Source organism: Pelodiscus sinensis, chromosome 1, assembly GCF_052426305.1.
Source record: "Pelodiscus sinensis isolate ZL-2025 chromosome 1, ASM5242630v1, whole genome shotgun sequence".
Classification (NCBI taxonomy): Eukaryota; Metazoa; Chordata; order Testudines; family Trionychidae; genus Pelodiscus; species Pelodiscus sinensis.
Genome location: NC_143052.1, coordinates 228,471,726 through 228,499,644, shown reverse-complemented (window position 1 = coordinate 228,499,644; position 27,919 = coordinate 228,471,726). Strand labels below are relative to the sequence as shown.

Genomic DNA, 27,919 nt, shown 5'->3' with positions numbered 1-27,919 from the left:
CATTCAAGAACGCCTTCTTTCGAAAGAAGCACTTTCGAAAGAAGGCGTTCTTCCTCGTGAAATGAGGTTTACCGCCGTCAAAAGAAAAGCCGCGTTCTTTCGATTTAATTTCGAAAGAACGCGGCTGCAGTCTAGACGCAGGTGAAGTTTTTTCGGAAAAAGGCTACTTTTCCCGAAAAAAACCCTGAGTCTGGACACAGCCTTACAGAGTAAGTTGCAAGATAGAAACATCTGTGTGTGATATAGTTGTTTTATTTCTAATAGTCTCTTAGAAAAAGTGGGGATTAAAATGGTGCATAGCAAAATAAAACAGCAAGCACTTTATGGTTCCAATTACATTGCAGCATTATTTTGGGAAACCAAGAGGTATCCCAAAATAGCTATCCCACGTCTTAATAGCAAATCCATTATATTGAAATATAACAGCCTTGCTATTCCGACATCCCTTATTCCACGAGGAATAAGAGATGTTTCGGAATAGCAGGTTATTTTGAAATGTATTGACTCCAAATAAGCTGTGTGATTTGCGTAGCTGAAATTAAGTCGCTTGTTTCGAGCTACGGCTGCAGCGTAGACGCACCCTAGGTCTCCCCACTGATGCAATTTCTGGCTTAAAAGAGCCTCATTGTGGCTGACTAATACAAACTTAGCTCCTAATCTTATTGGTAGTCATTATGAAAACTAAGAATAATCACTATGTTTAAATGTGATGCAAAAGTTTTCAAACTTCAATGCCTAAAATTAGGCACCTAAATTTTTAGTTATCTAATATTAATTGAAATTGCAGATGATCAGAATTTCTCTGCATCTGACCTACTGTATGAAGACTTGTACCTGCTTGCACCCATAACTCACTTTTTTTTTTCATGTTGCAAAAATGCACATGTAACTTTTCTTGGTTTCCAGGCAAGAATGGAACACGTGTTGAAAATTTCTCCTGTGTGATTTACAATATTTCCTTCATGAATTGCACTTGGGATGCTGGCAGGAAAGCTCCAGATGATACCCAATATTTTCTTTCATTACAGTATGCAAGGTAAAAAATTTTCATTGACTCAAGGAAGTTTTCCATTCAGATTTTACAAATGCCATTTTTTTATGTTTAACTGAAACATTTTGGTATACGCAGGGAAGAACGTGTAGTAAATTGTCCATATTACATAAAAGATGCCCTTGGGAGATATATCGCATGCAGTTTTCAACATGTGACAATAATTAATGATCCAGTTTACTTCCTGGTGAAGGGGGACAGCAATGAATCGGAGATTCAGTTTTATGATGAGTCCATCAAACTCTATGAAATTGGTAAGGAAAAAATGTCATTCTGTTTAATTCTCATGGCATGAACCATTTTTCACTGGGAGAAGAGCCTGTATTAGTTTCAGAGCTATACTCCAGAACACAAGCTTTTTTTCTTTTCTTTTTTCAAGCTGTTTCTAACTGTTACAGATGCAAAGGTTGAATTCCAAATGGAAGCTGATTCTTTATCAAAACCTGCTTCTTTATCAAATGTAATACTGATGATTTTCTTCTAGAAAAGTTAACTCCTCCAGTCAATATCACTGTAAACTGTTCCGAAGACGAGTCAAGGTGTATCATGCAATGGAAACGGCCCCAGCTAAGCCATGAAGAAGGAGATATAGACCATTGTTTTCAGTATGAAATTGACATTCGAAATAAGAAAACTGACGTAAGTGTAATTTTTTCAATGACTGTCACCACAAATACATATGTTCTATTTATCAACCTATAACTGATACACATCACAACCCGCTTTTATACTACTGTCTCCTCTCCTTCCTCATCGGACATGTAACCTTTTTAGATCCAGCCATTCCTGCATGTAGCATGGTTCATTTGCTAATCTTGCCCCCATGAGTCTCTTTCAGGACCTGAAAATGCCTGTGTCCACTCTTTTGTTTGTCACCAGCATTGCACATGCTCTTACATCATTGCTAACCCTTACGGAGGGATTACTTTTCTGAACTCCAACCCAACAGCATTCATCCACAGAGCTATTAGCATAACTAGACATTACAATTTGCTATCCACTGGAACAGGTGACTCCCCAGCTTATTATGCCATTTATTATCCTTGGATGTGAAGACAACGTCTTGTAGCTTTTATTCCTAAGAGTGCATGTCTCTAGATTACAGATTCACTAATTTAACTCATCCCCACCTCAGAATTTGTCATTGTGCAGTGCAAAGACAACCCATACATTATTACAGACAAGGCTGATAGTATAGGACCAGCTATTATTCAGGCTGCCCAGCATTCCCAGTCTAAGACGCTCTTTTTGGTTAAAACCTCTAACCAGTTTTTCTATCATTAAAAAAATCTAATAACATTTTCTTTGGAAATGTGAGGCTTCTGTTACTTGGCCCAGGATCCTGAATGTGGCAAGAGGTGTCCTTTTTGTCAGGGATTTGCCTTTTATCATCCAAGGGAAACTCTGCACAAATATAACCAGATGAGAAATCTTTGAAAAAAAATTAGTTTGTATCAGTAGAGCCTCACAGAGCATATTTGACCCTCTCATAGCTCCTAATTTTGAGTAGACTATGTATGTGTGTTGTTCCCACAGAGGTGGTGAGCATGATCCAGGCCAGGGCTATGAGGTTATGGCTGCTCTCAGTATCTGCAGGCAGGGTGGGATTGAATACTGGAACTAAGAGCTGGACTTTTCTATGCTCTCAGTATACCCCTGATAGTGCCCTGCCAGCAGGGAGGAGGAAGTCATCTGATTCAAATGCAGAACCGAATATAAGGCAATATAGGGAAGGCCTGGGGGGGATGTAGATTGGAACAAGGAGCCAGGCGAGGGGCGTCTGGGATTTGCAAGGAGAGTTGGTTTCAGAATCAGGGAGGGAAACAGGTGGGGGAAAGAAAGAGAATAGGAGGGGGAATGAAACTGGATGAAAAGAGATTGGAACTGTCAGGGTATAGCTACACTGCTAGGCTGTGTCTACACTGGGCCACTTATTCTGGAAAATCAGCCACTTTTCTGGAATAAGCTGCGAGCTGTCTACATTGGCCCTTGAATTTCCGGAAAAGCAACGATGCTCTACTGTACAAAATCAGCCGCTATTCCGGAAAAACTATTCTGCTCCCACTCGGGCATAAGTCCTTATTCCGGAACACTGTTCCGGAAAAGGGCCAGTGTAGACAGCCCAGTAGTTTTTTCCGGAAAAAAGCCCCGATCTCGGAAATGATGATCGGGGCTCTTTTCCGGAAAAGCGCGTCTACCGGCCACGGACGCTTTTCCGGAAAAAGGGCTTTTCCAGAAAAGCAGTCTGCCAGTGTAGATGCTCTTTTTCTGGAAATACTTATAACGAAAACTATTCTGTTTTAAGCATTTCCGGAAATTCATGCCAGTGTAGACACAGCCCAGGGTTTTTCCAGGATACCAGAGGAACACATCTGCTCTTCTGAATTTTTTTGGAAAAGCAGATGTTCTTTTTCGAGGAAGAAGGGATGTTCTGAAAAAGGGTTATTTTCCCTGACAATTGGTGCAGTGTAGATGGGCTAAATGTTGGAAAAGCCTCTTCTGAAAAAAGAAGAGGAAAAAGCTTTTTCTGAAAGAGCAGTGCAGCGTAGACATAGCCTCAGGGTAAGGAGATGGCAATTAGGAATCAATCCCTCGTCTCCCCCTACTCCACCCTCTTCCAGGACGCATGGGATGGTCTGGAAGGAGGCCGGAGCCATGCCATCTGAGGCCATGGCACCAGAGGTTAGAGACTACTGCCCACCCCTCCCAGCAATGCCGGCACCCGTGCGGCACCAGCCAGTGATGCGGTTCCACCCACAGTGCCACCCCAAGATGCAGTATTATAGACTGGCACCGCCACTGGGACAGACCGCCTCGGCACCTACCTCCGCACTGGATGCCTATATTGCCATGCCGCTGCCTCGGCACTGCGGAAAGCCGGAATCTATGGCCAGGCAAGGGACTGCTCCACCGGCGTCCACATTGGCTCCTCCTTGGTCCACCTCAGAGTACTCGTCCGACTCCAAGGCAGAGTCCCCCTGGTCTTCTAGGGGCTCCTGGTCCCACTCACAGCACTGCTCTCATTCATGGCACTGCTCCCAACACTGTAGTCCACCTTGTCCATACCAGCAGCAGTGGGCACAGCCAGTCCCAGTGCCGGTGCTCCAACAGTCGTGGCCTCCACAGCCTCCAGACCAATGGCCTTTCTGGACACCCTGGGCTTACCACCAGGCCCAGGGAGACATTCCATCCAGGTCAGCCTCTGTCTCCTCTGGACCACATGCCCTTCCTGTGGTGACCCCCATGGTCAGATCTCTAACTTCTGTCCAGTTGTTGACCCCTGGCCAGCCATCACCTGCTCCTTCGGAGAGCGCAGCTCCCCTGTTCTCATCTGCTGGCACCTCGCAAGATCCTGTACATTTGGGGGCCACTGTAGGAGAAGCCCAGAAGGGGTCATCATCCTCTTCCCCTGACAAGGCTTTAGGAGACCCCAGACCATCCATGGCCTCTATGGATGCCAGGGCTCACCAGGACCTCCTCCACTGTCTAGCCCAAAGTTTGGGAGTTCAGACGGCTAAGGTGTCCAATGACTCAGACCCCACAGTAGATATCTTCCATGCGGACGCCCCCTCCAGAGTGGCTCTTCTGATCAGTAAGACCGTGGCCAAGATTTCCAAAACTTTGTGGCACACCCCTGCATCCATCCCCCCCAACTGATAAGCAGGCCTAAAGGAAGTACTTTGTTCCCCAATAGGGCAGTGAGCATCTTTTTTCCCACCCTCCCCCAGGCTCCCTGTGGTACAAGAGGTGCACCAGAGGGAGAGGCAAGGTCAGCCCACCACCACTCCTAAGAACAGGGAAGCCAAGAAGACTGATCTGTTAGGCAGAAAGGTCTACGCGTTTGATGGTATCCAGTACTGCATTGCCAATCAACAGGTCCTCTTGTCACGGTATCCTTTTAGCACCTGGGCCTGGATGGACAAGTTCACAGAGCTGTCCCCAAGGGACTCCAGTGCAGAGTTCAAAGCTCTCCATGAGGAGGGGAAAGCGATTTCCAGGGCAGCTCTCCAGAAGGCTCTCGACGTGGCAGACGCCGCTGCCAGGGTAATGGCCCCCGGAGTGGTCTTATGCCGCAGTTCCTGGCTCCAGGGCTTTAGGGTCCCCCCAGAGCTACAGAATACTATACAAGACCTTCCTTTTGAGGGTCGCTCGCTCTTCTCAGAGCAAACCGACCAAAGGCTCCATGGACTCAAAGATACCTGAGCCGTCTTAAAATCATTGCGCATGCACGCTCCTGCTACCCAGAAGTGCACCTTCACCATTAGGAATGTTCCTAGAGCACCTCCTCAGGGTCCATGCCCCAACATCTCCTGCCATAGAAGCAGGAGTGGTAATGGCAGGAACAACAGGCCTTGTCCTCACCCAGTCCCAGACCACAACAGGGGCCCCCTAACAAACCCTCCGGCCCACGTCAGGGTTTTTGACTGGACCTTTGAGGGCACCTTACCAGTCTCCCCACTACTCTTCCAGCACCGTTTATCCCACTTCATCCAAGCCTGGTGGTCTGTTATTTCGGACCGATGGGTGCTGGAGATAGTGGAAAGGGGTTATGTAATCCCTTTCCACTTGCCCCCTCCTTCCCAACCTCCTACCCCATCTGTTTTCAGGGACCCCTATAATGAGTCTCTGCTTCAAGAGGAGGTCCAATATCTCCTTACGATAGGGACAGTAGAGCGTCTTCCCCCAAGTTTCAGGGGAGAGGGTTTTCTATTCCCATTACTTTCTGGTCCCAAAGGCCAAAGGGGGACTCCGTCCCATCCTGGACCTCAGAGCCCTCAACTCCTTCATCTCCAAAGCAAAATTCAAAATGGCAAAATTCAGGGCATCCATAATTCCCTTGTTAGCCTCCGAAGACTGGTACACTGCCCTCAGCTTAAAAGATGCTTCCTCCCACATTTCAATCGCCCCCCCCCCCCACTACCGCAGGTTCCTCCGATTTACTGTGGCCCCGGACCACTACTAATTCACAACCCTCCTCTTTGATATTTCCATGGCCCTTCAGATCTTCACCAAATGCATAGTGGTTGTGGCCACCACGCTCAGGAAAAGGGGCATCCAGGTGTTCCCCTATCTAGACGACTGGCTCCTCTGGGGGGGCTCAGAGACTCAGGTGGGAGCCCACATCACCATAGTCCACACACTGTTCGACGACTTAGGCCTCTTGCTAAACCTGGACAAATCAACTCTAACTCCCACCCCAATAATAGAGTTTGTGGGCGCTACCCTGGACTCTATGTCAGCAAGAGCCTCTCTACCCAGCACCCAGTTTCTCACAATAGAGGCAGCAGTCAGGGCTCTCCAGAATTTTCCAGTTACCACTTCCCAGACCTGCATGTGCGTCCTGGGCCTCATAACCGCCTGTACTTATGTAGTGTAGCATGCCAGACTGTGCATGCGCCCACTACAGATGTGGCTATCGTGAGTCCACAATCTGGCCGCCCACTGTTGCGACAGAGTGGTGACGGTTCCTGCCCCCATTTTCCTTGTGTTGGACTGGTGGACCCATCAAGCAGAGGTCTGCGCGGGTGTCCCATTCTCCAGACCAGTGCCGTCCACTCGCCTTGTCACGGATGCATCGGACACCAGCTGGGGAGCCCATTTAGGAGAGCTACACATGCAAGGTATGTGGTCTGTGGATAAGATCTCCCTGCATATCAACATCAGGGAGCTCTGGGCAGTCTGTCTGGCTTGTGTGGTTTTCTTTTCCCACCTCAGGGGCAAGTCTGTCCTCATCTTGTAAGACAACACTACAGCAGTGGCATATATAAACAAGCAGGGCAGGGCTCGTTCTCCTCACCTGTGCTTGGAAGCGATTCGCTTGTGGGGCCTCTGCATCGGGGCGGATATCTACCCGATGGCGTCGTACCTCCTGAGTTCCCAAAACATCCTGGAGGACAGGCTGAGCAGATCCTTTGCAGGACACGAAAGGTCCTTGAGGTGGGATGTAGCTCAATCTATCTTCCGTGCATGGGGGTCTCCCAATCTAGATCTATTCGCCATAGGGCAGAACAAGAAGTGCCCTCGGTTCTGCTCCCTCATGGGACAGGGGTAGGGTTCTCTGGTAGATGTTCTCCTCCTTCCTTGGCTGCAGGCCCTGCTGTATGCCTTCCCGCCATTCCCGCTAATCCACAGGGTCCTCTTCAGAGTGCGGAAATTTAGGGCGTTCCTGATTCTAATCACCCTGGCATCGCCCAGGCAACAGTGGTTTTCAACCCTCCTCAACCTGCCATGCGAGAGACCCATGACCCTCTCAGGGTATGTCTACACTAGCTCCCTAGTTCGAACTAGGGAGGCTAATGTAGGCATTCGAAGTTGCAAATGAAGCCCGGGAATTAAATATCCTAATATTAGAGATCCTAATTCGAACTACCTACTCCGTGCCGTGTGTAGCTGCGGGCACGGAGTTCAGACTAAGGGGGATTTAAAAATGGCGTTGCCCGGGAAGATGCAAATGAAGCCTGGGATATTTAAATCCCGGGCTTCATTTGCAACTTCAAATGTCTACATTAGTCTCCCTAGTTCAAACTAGGGGGCTAGTGTAGACATACCCTCACCGCTCCCGCACCTGATATCTCAGGACTCAGGCAGGCTTTGCCACCCGGACCTGCACTCGCTGCACTTGACAGTGTGGAAGCTCCGTGGTTGATGGCTGAGGCGCTTCAGTGCTCAGAATGGGTTCAAGAAGTCCTGCTGGGTAGCAGGAAGATCTCCACTAGGACCACTTAGTTTGCTAAGTGGAAGCAGTTCTGCATCTGGGCTTCCCAGAAGGGGGTGCACCCAAGGCGGGCTACAATCTCCCTGATCCTGGATTACCTGTTGGATCTCAGGCTCCAAGACCTCTCTTCCTCCTCCATCAAGGTTCATTTGGTAGCCATCTTGGCCTTCCACCTAGGGGAAGGGAGGAAAACCCCGTTTGCTAAATTCGATGGTCAACGGGTTTCTGAAAGGGTTGGGCAGGCTCTACCCACATGTCTGCCAGTCCATCCTCCAGTGGACCTAAACCTGTGTTTTTCCAAACTTACGGGACCCCCATTTGAACCATTAGCAACGTGTTCCCTCATATACCTATCTTATAAGGTGTCTCTCCTGGTGGCACTCACATCTGCCAGGTGAGTATCCGAACTCAGGGCACTTACCTTGAATCCTCCCTACATGGTGTTTTTCAAAGACAAGGTTAGGCTCGCCCCCACCCAGCTTTTCTGCCCAAGGTTGTGTCTTCTTTCCAGACCTCCCAAGATATTTTCCTACTGGTCTTTTACCCCAAACCACATGTGTCTGGGAAAGAACAGGCTTTACACACTTTGGACGTGTATAGGGCATTAGCCTCTTATTTAGATAGGACAAAAACATTCAGGAAGTCACCACAACTCTTTGTGTCCATCGCAGGATGGGTGAGGGGCCAACCCACATCCTCCCAGCAGATCTCCTCCTAAATAACTGCTTGCTTCAAGGAGTGCTATGCCCTGGCGGGGGTACCAGCTCCGCTCCTTAGAGTGCACTCCACAAGAGCCGTGGCAGCCTCCACCGCGTTCATGGCACAGGTTCCCATCTTGGACATCTGAAGAGCTGCTACATGGTCCTCTGTCCATGCCTTTGCCAATCACTATGTGCTAACACATCAAGCCAGCGAAGACGCTGCCCTAGGCAGGGCAGTCCTCCACTCCTCTGTAGCTTCAACATCCGGCTCTCCTCCATAGGTTTTGCTTTGGAATCACCCAATTGGAATGCACATGAGCAATCACTTGAAGAAGAAAGAACGGTTACTTACCTTGTAACTGTGATTCTTCATGATGTGTTGCTCATGTCCATTCCAAATCCCCACCCACCGCCCTTTCTCCAGAGTATTCCGGTATGAAGGAACTCAGTGGGTGAGGGGGCCAGCAGAGGTATATATGGGCTGATATACCAGTGCCACTCCAGGGGGCTCCCCTGCTGGCCGTAAGGGTACTGCTGAGGGAAAAACTTCCAACGGCGCATGCACACTGCACGTACACACCTAATTGGAATGGACATGAGCAACACATCTCGAAGAATCAGTTATGAGGTAAGTAACCATTCTTTCTTATTCACTGCCCCTTCCTTTGGTAGGTTTTTCTCTATTAATCTCCTCCCTATCCAGGCTGAACAAACCTTTCTAGTGAGTCACATTAGTTTGGAACAGACCCAGAGGAGTTAGTTAGCCTCCTCCATACCACTGCAGGAGGTCAACAGGACAAACTCTCCCCTGGTCTTCCCTTACTCTTCACAACCCCATAGAATACTGAGGTTATGGGGATTGCCATCCATTTTTGAGTTAGCAGGTTCTTACTAGACCTGCTAAATCAAACTTTAGAGCATTGATCTTCATGTAATTATAGAAAAGTCCACGTTGTGCTTCTAACGCCTCCTTTAAATGTGGTAAATGATCTTTCCAGATGGGGATAGTTAATGATATTGATGATGTATGGTGCAGAACATCAATGGTGATATTTAGGTTATTATTCGTCAGCTATTGGAAGGTCGCAACAGTTAGGTGGTTGTCAAAAGGCCTGGTGTTTTATATGAAGAGCCCAAAAGGGGTGGGCAAAGCCATTTTCTCTTGTGAGAAAGGGAATAATGGAATCTGCCAGTAACTTTTTGTCAGGTCAGTAGTGCTCAGGTGCTTCTCTGGTTCCAGCCATTCTAATAACTTGTGCAGTTTGGCATTGGGTAGGCATTAAATTTTGTGATGGCACTGACCTTCCTGATGTTGATGCAGAATCAAACCAAACTGTCTTGTTTGGGAACAAGAACTATAGAACTGCTCCATTTACTTCTGGATTCTATAATCATCTCCATTTTCAGCATTGCTTTCACTTCAACTCGGACTATTTCATACATTCTTTGTGACCAGAGTCTAGTATTCTCTTGGACTATCTGGCCCAGGGTAATCACTATGGGTACGTCAAAACTACACCCTCCAGTCGGTAGAGGGATGTAGATTACGCACGTCAATATTGCAAATGAAGCTGGGATTTGAATTTCCTGTGCTTCATTTGCATGATGGCGGCCATTGCTTTTTTTCAAAACGGGGCTTTTTTTAAAAAAACAAAAAAACTTCAGTTTAGATGGGGATCTTTCGAAAATAAAACCCTTTTTCGAAAGATCCTGTAAACCTCATTTTTTTAGGAGTACAGTATCTTTTGAAAAAGGGTTTTATTTTCAAAAGATCCCTGTCTAAACTGCCAGTTTTTTTTCATAAAGCCCCATTTAAAAAAAAAACGTCAGCCGCCATTATTCAAATCAAGTGTGGGATATTTAAATCCCAGTTTCATTTGCACTTTCAATGTGCCTAATCTACATCTTTCTGCCGACAGAGGGGTGTAGTTCAGACACACCCTAAGTGATGTTGAAACAACTGTGTTCTCCCTAGTCAGTTGGAGAACACCACAACAAAGGACCCATTAGCGGGAGGATTTCTTTCCTTTTTTGCCAGGAAGAGTCCATCTGCTCACACTGTTGCTGGAGCTTCACCGCTACACATTTGGGCCCCAATTCTGGAGATATTAGCAGGACCTCTCATACCCTCCAAGGTTGGAGAAGGTTCATGTCGTTGATCTTGGCTTCCTTTCTACTCATAGGCAGCGCATAAAGCCTCCCCTCTACAAAAGGAAAAGAAAAGAAAAACATTATTACAGCATAACAAACCCAAAATAATATAATAAAGATTTTTCTTTCTTTTGCAGGCCAATCCTGAGGAAAACAAAACTGAGCTTCCTATGGTAACAATTCTCTTTCCATACTAACATATGGGCTTATTGTGGTTTTGCAAAGATTTTCAAAAAGTCCTACCAGGAGCAGTGTAATAGGTCCTTGCATAGATTTTGCTCAAATTCTTCCATAAAAATTTGTAGGGACAGTTCAGGATACCTGACGGTATCAGTCATGCAGCTTGAACTTCCCCTGACAAAGTTTAAGATGATCTGAAATGAAAAGAATTGGACAATAGAGTTCTGTTATAATTTCTAGCAGGCAGTGGCACAACAGATATTCTGTTAAGAGCATGACTGGGATTAATTTTTAATTAATTAGTAATTGCTTGATAAGCCCTAGTAGCAACCATACAGCAAACTCTCATAACTTCATACACAGTAATGTTATACAAGTTTGGAAAGAACAGTGGGTTTCTGCCAGTCATGCCCTTTCACGAGATATCTTACCTCCCTTGCTTCGCATACATATCACAACCATATATGCATGATGAATATGGGGGTTTCAGAATTCCATTTTGAGGTACAATGTGTCACAACCATATTCTGCATACATAAACATGCATAAATATATGCTTTGGGCACATCTACACTGCACGGCAAAAGTCGTATTAAGCTACACAACTTCAGCTATGTTAATTGCATTGCTGAAGTCGAAATAGCTTAACTCAGCTTTTGGCACTGTCTATACAGCAGAGAGTCGAAGGAAGATCACTTTTCCTTCAACTTCCCTTACTCCTCGTGAAATGAGGGTTACCATGAGTCGGAGTAAGAAGTCCTCCAGCTCGACATTATGTCGAAATAATGGCTTGCAGTGTAGACGTGCACTTTATTATTTTGAAATAACGTCATTTGAAATAGTTATTCCAAAACAACGCTGTTGTGTAGATGTACCCATTGTAAACTTGGATCAATAAATTAAATCTTTCATGTTATCAACATCTACATGTACAATGAAAAAGCGTAGTTAGTCTAATTATTCTGTGCTATATAATGTCTATCACAGTGGGGTGGCATTTTTGCCTGGTTCTTAGGCACTATGTTAATAAATGTAAATAATAGTAATAATAATAATAATAATAGCAGCATTGTTTTTAGGCACGAGGAACACATTTCACATTTCAGAATTACAATGTGAAAAAAAAATACTCCTTGAAAATCAGAGCCAAGGGAGATGCTTGTCTCATAAGCGAAAAATGGGGGGAATGGAGTGAGACCATTGAGTTTGGTAAGGATGTTGAGCATTTCCTTTATTTACTTTTCTCCTTTTGTCTACTGACGGAGTCCTCATAAACTGCCGAGCTCCATGGCCTGGAATGATCTATGCTTCTGTTGTTGGATTTATAAATTCTATCTGCTCCTCAGTCCTTTACTCAGCAAGGAAGTTCAGAGTTCACAAGAAGGGTTTTCATGCTGCCATTGATTGCTATGAGTCATCAGAGGCTCTGACTACACTACAAAGAGAAGTCAGAAGAAGATACGCAAATTGCGAACCTCAATTTATATATCTTTTTCTGTTTTTCTTCTGAAAGTGTCTTTTCTGACATTTTTCCTGTCTACACGGGACCAAATGGCAGAAAAAAAAATCTCTTTTGGAACATCCCTTCTTTCTTGTAAAATGAGGTTTACAGGGATATCGAAAAAACATATCTGTTTTTCTGAAAATTTTTTCCAAAAGCATCTTGGTGATGGATGGACCAGGCACCCTTGGAAGAAAGGAAGGATAAGGAGGGGCAGAATGTAGGTAGTTGGGGGTTCCTCCAGTGATGGAGTGGATAAGGTACTCGCCCCCGGAGGCAAAGGAAAGCAGATGTGTTCCTTGGACATGGCAGAGCTTTTTCAGAATGCCTCCAGTATCCCGGAAAACCTCTGTAGTCTAGACGTACTCTAAGCAGCAATTTGACTTTGTCACCTGTGTTCATCTTTACTGTGCTAAACATGTATAATCTTTGTAACCATCTTTCTTTAAGGTAACCCAGAGGATGAAGTTCTTATGTATACAATTGTATTACTTCTCATAGCATTTGGAACAATCCTAATGGCAGTGATCATATTTTTTCTATGCAAAAGGTAAAAGTTTTTGTGAAACGTGTATATATCCCACCATGCAACACAACTTTACATGTTTAAATTTTGTCTGATTTGTTTGCAGGGTGATATTGATATAGTAATTGTATTATATTTGGGGAGAACTGGTACCTCGGTTTTTTAATTAAGGTTGCTTACCATTTCCCATTCGAAGTACACTGTTTTCAGTTGTTTATAATGTTGCCAAACCATTTGTTTAGAAGTTTTCCATTCTGGGAGTCTGCATTAGGGTCAATTAGGGTCAATTATTTAACTTATTTTCTTTCTTTTTAATGTCAGCCAAAACAGGTTAGCCATTTCAGAGAATAAGGAAAGGAAATATATCCTGATTTGCTTATTGTAAAAAAAAAAAAAATCCAGTGACACTTTCTTGGATAGTTCTAATGCTGATATGGCCATGCTTTGGCTTGTCAGTATCTTTTGTGCCAGGAATGCTTCTTTTGCTGTTTCTGTGAAAATTGAAAAATTCTGACTAAGTTATAAGCCTTTACATAATTGAGGAGTTGGTTCTTGCCAGAGCTTAGCTGAAATCTCTAAAGATGCTTGAGACTCTCAGAGCTCCTTATACTGACCCAATTGCACATGAATTATCCCCATAGGATAATGCATGTATACACTGCAGCATTATTTCAAAATAACTGAAGTTATTTCAAAATACCAAAATGCGCCTCTACACAGCAAGCCATTATTTCAAAATAACGTCGAGCTGGAGGACTTCTTACTCCGACTCCTCTATCCCTCATTTCAGGAGGAGTTAGGGAAGTTGAAGAAAGAGTGTTCTTCCTTCGACTTCCTGCTGTGTAGACAGCGCCAAAACCCAAATTAAGTTATTTCGACTTTAGCTACACAATTGATGTAATTGAAGTTGCATATCTTAATTCGAATTTTGCCCTGCAGCGTAGACATGCCCAAAATGACTGGAGCATGTTCCAGATCAAGGTTAGGATTCATTCCCTATAATGGCTGCTCCTAGGCTGAGATAAAGGTAATCCGAATTAGGGGCTTTAGTTGGAACTACCTAGCCCGTGCCGCGTGTAGCCGTGGGCAGGGAGTTTGAACTACTGGGCATTTAAAAATGGTGGCGCCCGGGAACATGCAAATAAAGTCCGGGATATTTAAATCCCGGGCTTCATTTGCAAGTTCGAATGACTACATTAGCCACCCTAGTTCGAACTAGAGTGGCTAGTGTAGACATACCCTGAGTCTCACCAGTTCCTTGCTTTCAGCAAACTCTGTGAACCCCACTGGCAAAGTGTCCCATCTTCCTCTACTATTGCTCCCTGGGGACTATCGACTACCGATATCAGTTACCCATTAACTGAAATGGCAGGTGTATGTGGTGGAGGTTTAAAGGTTCCAACCTTGATGACGACCATGAAGGTATCAATATGATGCCATGTGATGGAATTTCATTTTTTTAACTGGCTTTTTTTAAAAAAAATCTAGGCAATTACACACACAAAAATCTGTTAAATCACATTAATGCAGGAGTGGTCAATAATGAGAGCCACTTCATGAATTTTGATCCATGGTTGCAAACAAGTTCTGGGCCTCCCATGGAAAGGATGGGTCTGAAGCTACAGAAAGAGAGAGAAAGAGAGATAAAGACATATAGACAGAAAGAGAGACAGAGAGTTTGTGTGTGAGAGAGAGAGTGAAAGAGAGATGCTGATTGTCAAAGCTAGATTTTGTGATTCAGATTGAGTGTGTGTGGCACAGAGATGGAAGAGCGTGTGGCACAATGTGTCAGTGATTATGCGTGCAGCACTTCTAGACTATGTCTAGACTACATCCCTCTTTCCACAGAGGGATGTAAATTACACACTTGGAAATTGCAAATGAATCCAGGATTTGAATTTCCCACACTTTATTTGCATAATTGCGTCATGGCACTCTTTCGAAAAAGCTCTTTTTTGAAAGTGAAACCGCAGTCTAGACATGGTTCTTTCGAAAATAGAAGCCTTTTTTGAAAGATCCTGTAAACCTCATTTTACAGGATCTTTCAGGTTTACAGGATCTTCCGAAAAAGGCTCCTATTTTCGAAAGATTATGCAAATGAAGTGTGGGAAATTCAAATCCCGACTTCATTTTCAATTTCAAAGTGTCTAATTTACATCCCTTTGTCGAAAGAGGAATGGAGTCTTGATGTACCCAGACAACATGGCAGTGACATAGAGAGTGTGTATGCCTGGCTAAGTTTCTGAGAGAAGACTCACCGTCTCTTTAAGGGAAATTTTTCCTGCTCTGTTGTCTTTCCCCTTCCCCTGTTCTGCACTCTTTGGAGTCATATGCTTCATCTTGGAGCAGCTCTGCTGACTTCTGTGACTCCCTCTCCCCTTTGCATAAATAGGGTACAGGGGCAAGGGGACACCCTGACTTCAGTACTCCTCTCCCTCAGCTACCCTCCCTGCTCTACACAGCTACCAAGAAAATCCTGGCACAGAGAGATTAAGGTCAACGCTCGCCACTAATTTTGGATGCCTAATCTGAGACTGCTGGACCTAATATTTTGCAGAGTATTCAGAATTATATAGAACTTTTGGAGTTCAAAGTGTAGCTTCCTTTGACTTCAGTTGCAGTTGTGAGCACTTCAACATTTCTGAAGATCAGACCAAGTATTTCAATCCAGGCACTCAAAAAGTGGAACACACAGTTAATGACCACTTGTGGAGAGTTTGATTTCAGTGAGCACAGAAATTCCTAGGAACTCTGGCAGAGGCAGGGGTAGAATTCTCCAGGGCATCATTCAATTGCCTCAATCAGGAGACCACCATTTCTCTTCCTGTGAGCCCTGCCTCATTTCCTGCATACTTTCCAAATTCTGCAACAAATGATCCAGGGAACCTACAGACTGTAGACTCATTTCACTGCACAATCCTAAGCAGATGTATCCTGTTAATTGAATGAAGCTGAAGTTCTGCAAAATAATATCAGATTATGTGAATAAACATTGCTTGGAACACAAGAGGACAGAACTAAATTTGTCCAGGCACCTTTAATTCTGGCATTTCCGAATCTTGGCGTGCTTGACTTTGCAATGTTCTTTTAACACAGTTTTTGGAGCAGTTGCATACAAAGATTGTCCTTTCTAACGTTTTCTGATCCAAAATGCCTGCAATCTAAATTATATAAGTAAACCCCTGGAGTAGTGAAATCAATAACATGTCTTTAACTACATGTACCTATCTATTAACTCCTGTCAAATATTATTTGTACAGGTTGAATCTTCCAAATCTGGGATTCTCTCATGTGGCAACATCCGTGGTCCACCATAACCATGGATGTTCCTGGATGAGATAGACCTGGGGCAGGAGGGCAAATGTGCTTCCAGTGGTGCTGCAGCAGCCTGGGCGCAGCACGATCAGAACTGTCTGCTGCCCAGCAGCACAGCCCGGATCACAGCAGCCCAAGACGGGAAGTCTGGCCAGGCCACGTCAGCCTGAGAGGTGGTGGGGCTGCAGCAGCCGGGCAGCACCAGTATATCTGAGGATGCCTGCACCCAGCCTGTGGCCACAGCAGCCTGGAAGGGGAAGCCGGCTGATAATAGAGGGGCCGGGGCTGTGGTGTCCCAATCAGGCAACACACAGTCAGCAGTGGGGCTGAAGCTGCCCAGCCGGGCAGCAACAGAGATGGGATTGGGACTAGCCAGCAGACAGCCCAGCCGGAATGAAGGAGCTGGTTGAGGGGAAGGGCAGCAGGTTGAGCGGCTTTTGCCAGTAGACCTCCCGTTTTCCAGAAAATTCCCTCTTCTGAGACTGGTCAGGTCCCAAGGATGCCAGACAAGAGAGGTCGAACCTCTACTGTTTCTTTAATACTGTAGCAAGAAGCCTGGTCAGTGGAATGGCACTGGTGCAAGTTATGGGTGGAAGGTCTACAAGTGGAGCAGAAGAGCTTTAATAAGGGGCCTAATTCTCCATTTCCCTGTGCCTTGTGTGGTTATTTACACTAATGTAAAATTATGTAAATTGCAGTCGTTCCTATTTAGCAGCATTTTACATTTACCTTGCAATGGTATGATTGATTTCCTAAATTTCATGGCAATAAAAAATCAGACCTAATGGTTTTCTTATTCTAATCAAGTTCCTGTTTCAATGGTAGAAGTGACTTTATTTTTTCAAACCAGTGACACGGCAACAGTAGTTATCTAAATTCTAAAAAAATAATTGATTCTACTCCACTGATTCTTTCTACCTTGAAAAAGGAAAATAAGAAATGTCTCAAACATGTAAGAGAACACAAAATTTTTGTCCATGTTCTATACCCATCTTTTTTTTTCTCACTATTTCTTCTTGTTTGCAAAGGTGCTGCAGTTTGAAAAAATTGTTTCCTCCTGTTCCACAACCAAACAATAAATTTTACGAACTTCAGGGATCTGATAAAAATACAAAGGTACATTTTTCATATGTAAAATGTGCTTATTGTAAGGATCTATCAGACTGGAAAGTCTGTCACAAAAGGTCAAGGTTTGCATTTCCATTTATAAACATTAAGATTGTTTGATATTGCGCAGCATTTTGTGCCGTTAAAATGTTTGAGCCTCGCCAGTGTCAAGGGAGCAGGACCAAAGCATAAAAATCACTCTTTTGCTAACACTACTGAGTTGCTTCTTTGTTAGTCTAAGTATGCTTGAGTAAGGACTGAGGAGCTCCCATTCTTGTTAGCTGGAATTTTCTCTGAGAAAAAACTTTTAAGAATCAAATGTTCCATTCTTTATCTCTTTTATATCTTTGGGTTAATAGGCATTGTAACAGGGATGTACCCACTGTTGTTTTCCTTGCAAGAGGTGGGGTTCAAAAGAAAAATTAAAGTGAAGAAAAAATTATTGAATACCCTTAACAATTAATTGAATAAGCGGGGGCCTCAAGTGGTAAATCTCTAATCACTCTCATGCATGAAACTAATGGAGATTTTTCTTCCTGTTTCAATACAAGGAATGGATGGATCCACCACTAACAAAATATGAAATTGAAGTAATAACTACTGTTGAAGAAGTTGCATAACTTACCAAAAGCAAAATGAAGCAATTGGAATCCCCAAGCTGAACACCTACAAATCCCAAGGCAATGTTGTACATATTCTACACTCACTCCCTTTCTCTTGCCTACAAATATTACTTAACACTTCTCTGACCCTGTTTTCAATTTCGTATACATTTTGGCAAATTTGGACAGATGGTTTTCCATGCTACATGTCTTCATGCATGAATATTCTTGGCATGTGTCAGAAAAAATAATTCAGAAATTTATTAAAACAACTCTATGGAAAATATGTTATTTTGCCCATATTAAAAAAAACCCTCTTACAACCTTTTAATTGAGAACCTCTAGGACTTCCCTGCTTTGGAACTGGTGGAAATTCTCTAGAGGTGAAAGGAATGTTTGATTTATCCATCTTTATGAGTATGAGCCCAAGTTTGACCAAGTTATTAACTGTTGAAAAATCACAGATCATATACGCTAAGTAGAGGCTTTTTAAAGAGTCTGGCAGCCAAACTCTCCTAGGTCTTCGTAAAATCATAGAATATTAGAATACTATAACTGGAAGGGACCTTGAATGGTCATCAAGTCCAGTCCCTTGCCCTCATGGCAGGAGCAACCATCATCTAGATCATTCCTAATAGATGTCTATCCAACCAGCTCCTAAATATCTCCAGTGATAGAGATTCCACAACCTCTCTAGAAAATTGAAACAAAAAAGGTGTTTAATACTTTTGCCATTGTTACATTTTCTGTTTTTGTCTTTCTTCCATCATTAAGAAATGCACCGACCCTATCCTTAGGTTATGTCCACACTTACAACATTGCAGTGCTGCCAAGGCAATGCTTTAGAGCAAGATTATGGCCACTTGTAACCCTGTGGCGGAAGGGGGTGTTTTTTCACTTCTAACCAAGAAAGTTGCAGGGCAGTAAAATGCCATGCTTTCTTGTTATTCCTTATCTTCTAGCTAGTTTAATCTCATTGTGTGCCTTGGCCTTACTAATTTTGTCCCTACATGCTTGTGTTGGGTTTTTATAGATGTGGTCATTTGACTTAATTTCATCTTGCATAACTTTTTTTCAAGTTTCACATCATTGCTTGATCTCTTAGCTAAGCCCAATAATTAAGGTAGAGTTCTCAAACTGTGAGTTTGATCTCCGAAGTGGGTTGTAAGCCTATTTAAATGGGGTCACCGAAACTAGTGTCAGTCCTGGCCCCAACAAGTCTGAAGCCCATGCTCCAACACCCAGGGCTAAGGTTACATACCCCCTACCCAGAGATGTCCTGGGCTTCAGCTTTGCCTAATCAGGCTCAGTCTTGAGTCTCCCCTGCTTCATGGGATCAAGTAGTACTTTTTTTTTGTCAGACGGGGGTCATGATCCAATAAGATTTGAGAACCATTGAGCTAGGGAGATCCCCAGCCTTCTTCATGACCCAATTTAAGAAGGTGGAGAAATACACAATGCTGAAGAACACTCTGAGAACCCAGGACTGCAAAATGCAGTTCCACACCCTGATGGTGGGAGCTGTGGGTAAATGGGATTCCTCACAAGAAGCTGGTGCAAAGAGCATGTGACATTGGTCGGTGCCTTGGCTGACTTATGAGGCAGCTCATGGTATCCAACACCATCATATGGTACAGAGACATTTACACAGAGCACATCGCAGGATGCTGACAATACATGACAGCACCGGGATACATGAACAAGACAACCAACAAGAGACATGATCAAGGAAATAACTCACCTACTTCCCTGACAGACAGTATCTTTTCAGGAAGACCCACTAGACACTGATGGACCCAAGGACAAATTCCACTCATCTCTATCTCAGCCTTATCTCTACTAACTCTATACACTCATTTAAATTTAAATGAAGCCGCGATTATTTAAATCGCGGCTTCATTTCCCTCTGCCGATCTGTCTAATCTACATGCCTTTGCCGACAGAGGCATGTAGTCTAGACACAGCCTTAAAGTCCTAATCTTCACCACGTCCTCTGGCAAGGAGTTCCGAAGGTTGACTGTGCACTGAGTGAAGAACAAACTTCCTTTTGTTTGTTTTAAACCTGCTACCTATTAATTTCATTTGGTGACCCCCTAGTTCTTATATTGTGGGAATAAGTAAATAACTTTTTCTTATTCACTTTTTCCACACCAATCATGACTTTATAGACCTCTATCATATCCCCCGTTAGGCTTTTCTTTTCTAAGATGAAAAGTCCAAGTCATTTTAATCTCACTTCATATGGGACTCATTCCAAATCCTTAAACATTTTTGTTGCCCTTTTCTGTAAGTTTTCCAATGCCAGTCTATCTTTTTTGAGATGAGGTGACCACATCTGTACACAGTATTCAAGATGTGGGCGTACCATGGTTTTATGTAAAATATTCTCTGCCTTATTCTCTATCCCTTTTTTGATTATTCTTAACATTCTATTTGAAACAAAAGTAAGGGTCCCATGATAACTCATCATTCTCCCCCTCTCCCTCCGCTGTTTAAAAGCAGGTCTTTTTTTTTTTTTTTTACTCAACAAATTGTATCTTGACAACCCTAGAGGTTCCTTGAAATTCTTTCAAGCTGAAAAAGGTTCGGTTGTCAAATTAAATTGGGAAACTCTGCTCTAGATCATTCATAAATAAGTTGAATAGGATGGGTCCCAGCAGAGACCCTTGGAGGACCCCACTAGTTTCCGGTCTCTACTCAGAAAACTTACTATTTATTCCTATCCTTTGTTTCCTGTCTTTTAACCAGTTATCAATCCATGAAATGACCTTCCCTCTTATCCCATGACAACTTACTTTACTTAACAATCTTTGGTGAAGAACTTTGTCCAAGGCTTTCTGGAAATCTAAGCATACTATATCCACTAGATCCCCCCTGTCCACATGTTTATAGACCCCTTCAAAGAACTCTAGTAGATTAGTAAGGCATGATTTCGATTTATAGAAACCACGTTGACTTTCCCCCAATAAATTATGTTCAACCATGTGTCTGACAATTTTATTTTTTACTATACTTTCAATTAATTTGCCCAGTACTGACATTAAACTTTGAGTTATGCATATTTGTGTCCATAAATGCATTTCGTAAAGCATGAGGGTTGGAGCGTCAGACCCAATATATTAATTCTGTTTCACAGTAAAACTTAGTCTTTGAAGAGAGATGTGAATGCTGCTGTTCACTTAGCTGAGTCTGCGTTGTTTGGATGGAAAAACTTGCATTGCTTCAAAAGGTCTGTTCAAAAACATTTCTTTCAAAAGTGCAGTGTAAGTTTCCAAGAATCCTGAAATTGCACAAGTGCTGTTTACACTGTTACAGGATGACTATGTTGTAAGAATTCCAGCTATGCTTTGAACAATATGAACATATACTGTTTTGCCTATTGCTTTTTTCAGATTAGTTGAAAACAAAAAAAATCAAAAATATGTTATACGTTGCTAAGACTTTCTGAAGTTTTTACTTAAGAGAAGTATTTTTCTTAGGTCTACTCATAAGCCAGGATACTCTCATGATTGCTGCTAACATGACATAGCGCACAGAGTCAATTATGCACAGATATTCTAAACTAATCATCCCTCTTTTGCTGCATACGTCAATCAGCTGTGAAAGAGTTAAAATAAAGGTAGTTCACCAGCTCTGTTGCCTCAGGCTGTCCACAGACTGGAAGACATTGCCTCACCTGTTTCTGCTTCACATTTTGAAAATAATCTACACAAATATAAGGGTTAGAGACATTAGTAATATTTTCCCTCATCAGTTGGGTTGCTTTATTTTGTCTGACAGCTACTTTGTGTATCCAGGAGAAATGTTCTCTTTCTTCTTTTAAAATATAATTTCATTGAAAATGTTTGTATGTTGCCTCTTATATGTGTGTGTGGGTGGCAAGTTTCGTATCATTCCATAGAGTGAATCAGTCCTAGGAATATTGTATTAAAGCATGAATTGTTTGTATATTTCATTGAAGGGTATAGAAAAGATGTATGCTACACAAGCAGAGTATGTGTAGACTGCAAGCTTCTTTCAAAAGAGAGCATTCACATCTCAAAACTAGATAAAAAAAGTAATCTGCTTTTTCGATATAGAGAGTCCAGACTGCATGAACGCTCTTGAAAGAAAACCTGGATTGCTATTCACAGAATGACCACCAGGGCACCTGTGCTTTTTTCGATTGTCTCTTCTTTCGAAAAATATCCCTGTTCTGTATCCACACATGCATTTTTCCAAAAGAGCTCTTTCAAATAAGGCATTCTTCCTTGTAATTTGAGGTTTACCAATGTTGGACAACCCCTCTGAATTCTTCCGATTTAATTTTGAAAGAACACAATTGCAGGTGAAGTTTTTTTCGAAAAAACAATGTAGTCTAGACATACCTGCAATGTGGTGAGGTGATAATTGGCCATGTTCTGTAACAGCTTCCCAATACAAGTAGTGGAGACAAGACACCTCAGTGGTTTCAAAATGGAATGTATTAATGGATTACAGGCCAGGGTGCCTGTGACAGCAGCCCTGTCTCTTCTGCCAGTGGCCCTGCCCCTTCTGGAAACACAGAGCCAACCCTCATATCTTGCCCTGGGGCCTGGCAATTCTGATGGGCCACCTGGACATTGGGGTTCTTATTGTTTTTCTGGATCCTTCATTAAAATGTGTCTATTCCAGCCAGCTCTTCATGGTGCATTCATACAGCCCCAGACATCAAGGTATCACAAACACCTCAGATCTCCTGCTCAGTTCCAAGAGACATGTTTTAACCCAGTGGCCACCAACCAGTACATCGGGATCTACCAGGAGATCTAGGAGCCTCTGACAGGTGATCCTGACTGGTTTGGCCAGGAAGCTATCAAGCACTGGTACTTCAGTTACCCCTCTACCTACTGTCATGTTGCTCCTGCCCTCTGCCTTGGAGATGTCCCCTGTGGCATTGACACCGTAGCTACCGATCGGGGACCCTCCTAAATTGGTGTGACCTTGCTTTAGGGCTGTGTGTGGGTGACATGCAAAGTAGATGGAACGGTTGGAAGGATTAGGGATTTGGGGTGAAACAGTTATCTGGGGGAGAGTGTATGACGAAGATGCATAGGTTACATCACACCACATCTGCAGCTGTCTTCCTGACTTTCACTTCCATTCTTTTGTAGCCTACTAACTATTATCTGCTTTATTTCGGCCTACTAAAATTATATTGACTTTGTTTTAGTTAAATAATAATTTATTGTTTTATCCTATATTTCTTTATATAGATTTAAATATGCTGGTAATACAAGGGGCCTACAGAATCCAGTTTCTGTAAGATGGCTGATGGCAATCGACATCAGTAGTGATTTATATGCCCCCTTTGTGAAATGTTTCCATAAAGGGGTGAAGCAAGAGTTTTTTGGCTGGTGCAAGAATGTATTTTTCTAATCCTACCCGGAATTTCTGATATAAATTTGCTAACTTAGCAGTAATGGACATTTCAACTTTACTGGGCAATCACAACAGATGGAGGCTTGTTGACCGCAGCTTCCTGTACAGTTTCCTGTGTCACTTATAATAAATATTCATAAGATACGCAAAGATTTCTTCCAATCAAAGATGGTACCTTCAGTAATCTAGGGGTGTTAGGCCCAGTTATGGCAAAGGGGCAGTATATCCGGACACTTTGGCATCAAAAGGGGTATTTAGACCTAGGGATCTGGGCAGATTGGGGCTGCTGGACCAGTGTAGCTGAGAAGCAGTCCTCACTCGGCAGATCTTATAAGGTCAGAGGAACTAAGTATCTATATCTATTTCTCTTTTACAACTGCTTGCTTTTCTCTTTAATCTTGCTTAAGTCTGCTTTTAGGAATCCTACTAACACTTGCTCCCAGGTCTTCCAGGGAAAGGGAAGCCACCCTTCTCGATCCAGCCTTGGGGTCCCTGTGTGTGTAATTAGTAGTAGTAGTAGTAGTAGTAGTAGTAGTAGTAGTAGTAGTACACTTAGATAACTTTTGAGTTGATTGTGTTAATGACATCTTGGGAAGGAATTCAAGTGATCTGTGTTCTAACTGTAGATTTTGCCGTGGTAAGTCTAATCATTATTCCATTAGCAATAAAGCTGTTTCCTATTTCATTCCTTGAGTTAAACTGTGGTTGTTGTCTGTCACCTGCAGACCCTCAAGAGAGGGAACCTTGTGGTTCCACTGAACTGTGACCTGGGATAGAGGATGAACCTAGATTTTTTTCCTGATCAGATCGGCGAGCCTTACCCATCCAAATTTTACAAAACTCCTTCCCAGGCTATACTTTGAAGTTCCTTTAAGGAGGGTATGTGGGCAGTGGGGAAGCCCATCAAAAGAAGTACTGCCAAAAACCATCAGAAAGCTGAAGATTGGGGCAGGGCAGAATGGTGGAGGCAAGAGACCTCTATGGGGATGGTCCCTGACTCAGTAGACATCCTGAGACTGGTGAGGAGCTGAGATACTTGAAGCTCCTGAGGAGAGATCACCTCCCCACTCATCCTACGAAGTGGTCCAAGAAAGTTAAATGCAACAATACATGGATTTTCCATGTGTGAATACTTAGTGTGATTAGAACTGAGAACCTGCTGAACTGAGTTGAGATTTCACAAAGATTTACAAACATAGACAATGTTTGGACAGTTGTTCAGGAATTCTAGTGATTTAAGTGTGTAAAGTTCTTGATTGGTACATTTAGGGGAAATGTATTTTTTCCTGTGCATGTAACAATCACATATGGTAAAAGCCCAAGCATAAAAGGTTTTGGCTCTAGAGTATTTTGAAAGAGAAAGTGCTAAAAAATTGAAAAGGGGGATTTATAATGTTGGAGGTACATTAGTGGAGTCAATGAGAAATAGCAATGAATAACCATATAATTAATTTTACCATCCATGGGTAAAGGAGCCATACCAAAAACTTAGTACCATAGAATGGGTTTCTTAAATTAAAGTAAAGAAAAGGAAGCTATTGAAAAACTCCTTAATGTCAAAGTTACCTAGACCTAGTAAGGAGGATTTTTATTTAACAAAGACAAGGAAGTTTTGCAATGTTCCTTAAAAAAAAAGGAAGCGGATAGATAAGAACAAAAATATGGCAAAATACAAGATTTTATTTGTGCACGTAAATGTCCTTCAGAAAATCCATCCAAATGGATTTTGGTAGAAACATAAATTCTTACAGGTGAAAAATAAGATAGTATTAAGTGGACTAATTTGGATTTTAAATAGCTGATAGATTAAAAAAATAAAAAATAAGAAATAATTGAAATGTGTCACAAGCAGAATACCTGTAAATGAACTGGTGTATCCATTCAACTATTAGGTAATAAAGGGAGGGTTTAAGGAGGACAATTGTATTACAATGAAGCAAAATTATGTCGTTGTGTCATTCATTATAAAAAAGGATTGTGAAGAGACATTTACTATTTACAGGTTAAAAGAAGAGGTACTGGAAGTGGCTGAATTGTTAAAAGAAAAGGTGCTGAACAAATTGATAAATTAAGGAGTAATAAGTCAGCAAGGTGAGAGGGTATACATCCAAGAGTAAGAATGAATGGCAGGAAGGTTAAGGTGTATGATGGACAGTGAAGTGACCACATTCGTAAGGGGCACTAAATGCTGTAGGTTAGTCAAGACAAGAGAGAAGGGTCAGAAACCAACTCTCAAGTATGGGACTGTCAAGGCAGCATAATGGCTGATGAATTTCATTGCAGCAATGCAAGATAATGCACATTGGAAAGGCTAATAATAATGATTATGTCAGTTTCTCATTTCTGAGTTCAAAATGAGGTCATACATGTAAAGGGAAAGCAAATGATACTGAAAATATTATAATGCATTTATATAAACCAATAATATGTCATCATTGTGTTCAGTTCTGATCACCTCTCCAAAGAAATTGACAGATTCAGAGACTTGCTGAAAATGTATTTAGAGCCATATAAGTAGAGACAGACAAGACTAGTAATGTTTCAAGTAGACAGCAAATGAGTAAACAGGGATAGGAAAAAATAGAAGGTATCAAGAATAATAATGCCTAAGGCCAGGTCTCTTCTAGACCCGGAAGGTCAACTGAAGGTAAGCACCTCCAGCTTCGTAGAATACATAGCTGCAGTTGGCTTAACTTAAGCTGAGCTTGGCAGCATCCACACAGAGGGAGGCTGATGGGAGCAAATGCTCCTGTCGACTTCCCTTACTCCTCGCGACTACAAGGAATGCAGTCACTGGTTGGAGCTGCCCTTGGCATTCGATTTACGGGTCAATACCAGACTTGCTAAATTGAACCCAAGAATGCTGATCTCTGGCTTGGCAAGGAAGACCTGCCATAACTCTTACATAAAGGCTTTAATCTCTAGCTCTCAGAAGGTTTTACAAAAGAAGGATAGTCCTTGCATAGTCCTTGCTACTGAGGCTTCCCACCTAAGTGTCTGAACCCCAAGACTATAGGTTATAGAGCTACCACTGCCTCTGTTTTGTGCAGAAATAGCAGGGAACTCCTGCCACTCCCACAAGAAAGGTTTGGCTCCTGACTCCAGGAGAAGGTTACGTGTCTGCATAGCCCAGGCAAAGGTAGGTGTCTCCCTCCAGCCTCAATTTAGAAATCTAACTCCTGGAAAGGGATGAGGATCAGGACTCATCCGTCTCATCCATATCTGCTATTGGTTTGCATTGACAGCTCAGTTCCTGTCATACAGCCTTTCATAGGCCCCTTTCTTACAGAGCTAGCTCTCTGATGCGCTGTACAGAGAGCCTAGTTGTCTAGCCCAGGGTTTGTGGATTCTACCGAGTTGCAGAGCACCACAATGGCTGTGACCCTGTGGGCCTAAGAAGCCAGCCCAAAGTCACAGTGAGTCTGTGACAAAGCAGAAGCTTGCACCCCAGTCTCCCAAGAACCAGCATAGTGCCTTAAACACTGGACCTTGTTGCTGGTACATATGTGTGATTTACCATATTTAGCTGAATCTAGGGACTAATGAGAAAGTCTCTGATTCTGTCCTTCAAAGAAATTGAGCTTAACAGAAACCTAAGTCTGCTTTGGCATCAGTTTCTTCTCTTGTAGGTTTTATTCCTATTTCCAAGAAAAATAGAGGATGGTGGCCACTTTCCAATTTCTTTCCATGATTTGGAGCATCCTGTTCTTTCCGATATGGTGTGATGACTCTGTGAATACAAAGAGTAAGTATAATACGTTATAACTGGAGGTATGTCTACACTACAGAGTTAGTTCGAACTAACGGATGTTAGTTCGAACTAACTTTCATAGGTGCTACACTAGCGCTCCGCTAGTTCGAACTTAATTCGAACTAGCGGAGCGCTTAGTTCAAACTAGGTAATCCTCATTTTACGAGGATTAAGCCTAGTTCGAACTAGCTAGTTCGAATTAAGGGGTGTGTAGCCCCTTAATTCGAACTAGTGGGAGGCTAGCCCTCCCCAGGTTTCCCTGGTGGCCACTCTGGCCAACACCAGGGAAACTCTATTGCCTCCCTCCCGGCCCCGGACCCCTTAAAGGGGCACGGGCTGGCTACGGTGCCCGTGCCAGGTGCAAGCCTGCCAGCACCCAGCCAGCAGACCCTGCACCTGGCACAGATCAAGCCAGCCACCCGATGCCCCCCAGCCCTCCCCCTCTTCCCGGGACCAGGCTGGCGGCTCCCGGGAGCTTGCCCGGGACCGCAGAGGCGGGCACCCACCTGGGCTAGTGCAGACATCATGGACTTCGTCCACAATCTCCGCACTAGGCACAGGAAAGTGGCCGTCTAGGGCAGGAGAGCTGCCAGCCTGGCCACCCAGGAGCAGGTGTGCATGAAAATCAAGGGGGTCCACTGAGACCCCCAACCCTGAGCCCTGAGCTTACAATGGCCGTCCTGGGTCAGACCAAAGGTCCATCTAGCCCAGTAGCCTGTCTGCCGACAGCGGCCAACCCTAGATACCTTGGAGGGGATGGACCGAAGACAGTGACCAAGCCATTTGTCTCATGCCATCCCTCTCCAGCCTTCCACAAACCTTGGGCAGGGACACCACTCCTACCCCCTGGCTAATAGCACTCCATGGACCCAACCTCCATGACTTGATCTCATGTCCCTTTAAACTCTGTTCTAGTTCT

General features: G+C 43.4%; 2 protein-coding genes across 9 annotated transcripts in view; both read left to right on the top strand.

The window, feature by feature from the left end:
- Positions 1-18,133, top strand: part of LOC102457838 (granulocyte-macrophage colony-stimulating factor receptor subunit alpha-like) — a 36,656-nt gene extending 18,523 nt beyond the window's left edge. For all 5 annotated transcript variants that reach the window (XM_025177831.3, XM_025177832.3, XM_025177833.3 and 2 more), the window contains 8 exons: positions 907-1,036; positions 1,130-1,305; positions 1,536-1,690; positions 10,756-10,791; positions 11,878-12,007; positions 12,750-12,849; positions 17,169-17,256; positions 17,799-18,133. In XM_025177831.3, the coding sequence (XP_025033616.3) occupies positions 907-1,036; positions 1,130-1,305; positions 1,536-1,690; positions 10,756-10,791; positions 11,878-12,007; positions 12,750-12,849; positions 17,169-17,256; positions 17,799-17,867 (884 nt within the window). In that variant the 3' untranslated portion in view covers positions 17,868-18,133. The remainder of the gene's footprint in view (positions 1-906; positions 1,037-1,129; positions 1,306-1,535; positions 1,691-10,755; positions 10,792-11,877; positions 12,008-12,749; positions 12,850-17,168; positions 17,257-17,798) is intronic.
- Positions 18,134-21,850: 3,717 nt separating this feature from the next.
- Positions 21,851-27,919, top strand: part of LOC102458090 (granulocyte-macrophage colony-stimulating factor receptor subunit alpha-like) — a 76,716-nt gene continuing 70,647 nt past the window's right edge. The window contains exons 1-3 of one of the 4 annotated variants that reach the window (XM_089775358.1): positions 21,851-23,584; positions 26,300-26,388; positions 26,879-26,994. In XM_089775358.1, coding sequence (XP_089631484.1) covers positions 26,910-26,994 — 85 coding nt within the window. In that variant the 5' untranslated portion in view covers positions 21,851-23,584; positions 26,300-26,388; positions 26,879-26,909. Of the gene's footprint in view, positions 23,585-26,299; positions 26,389-26,863; positions 26,995-27,919 lie in introns of all 4 variants that reach the window. The other 3 variants (XM_089775357.1, XM_089775356.1, XM_089775355.1) reach the window with 3 other exon arrangements.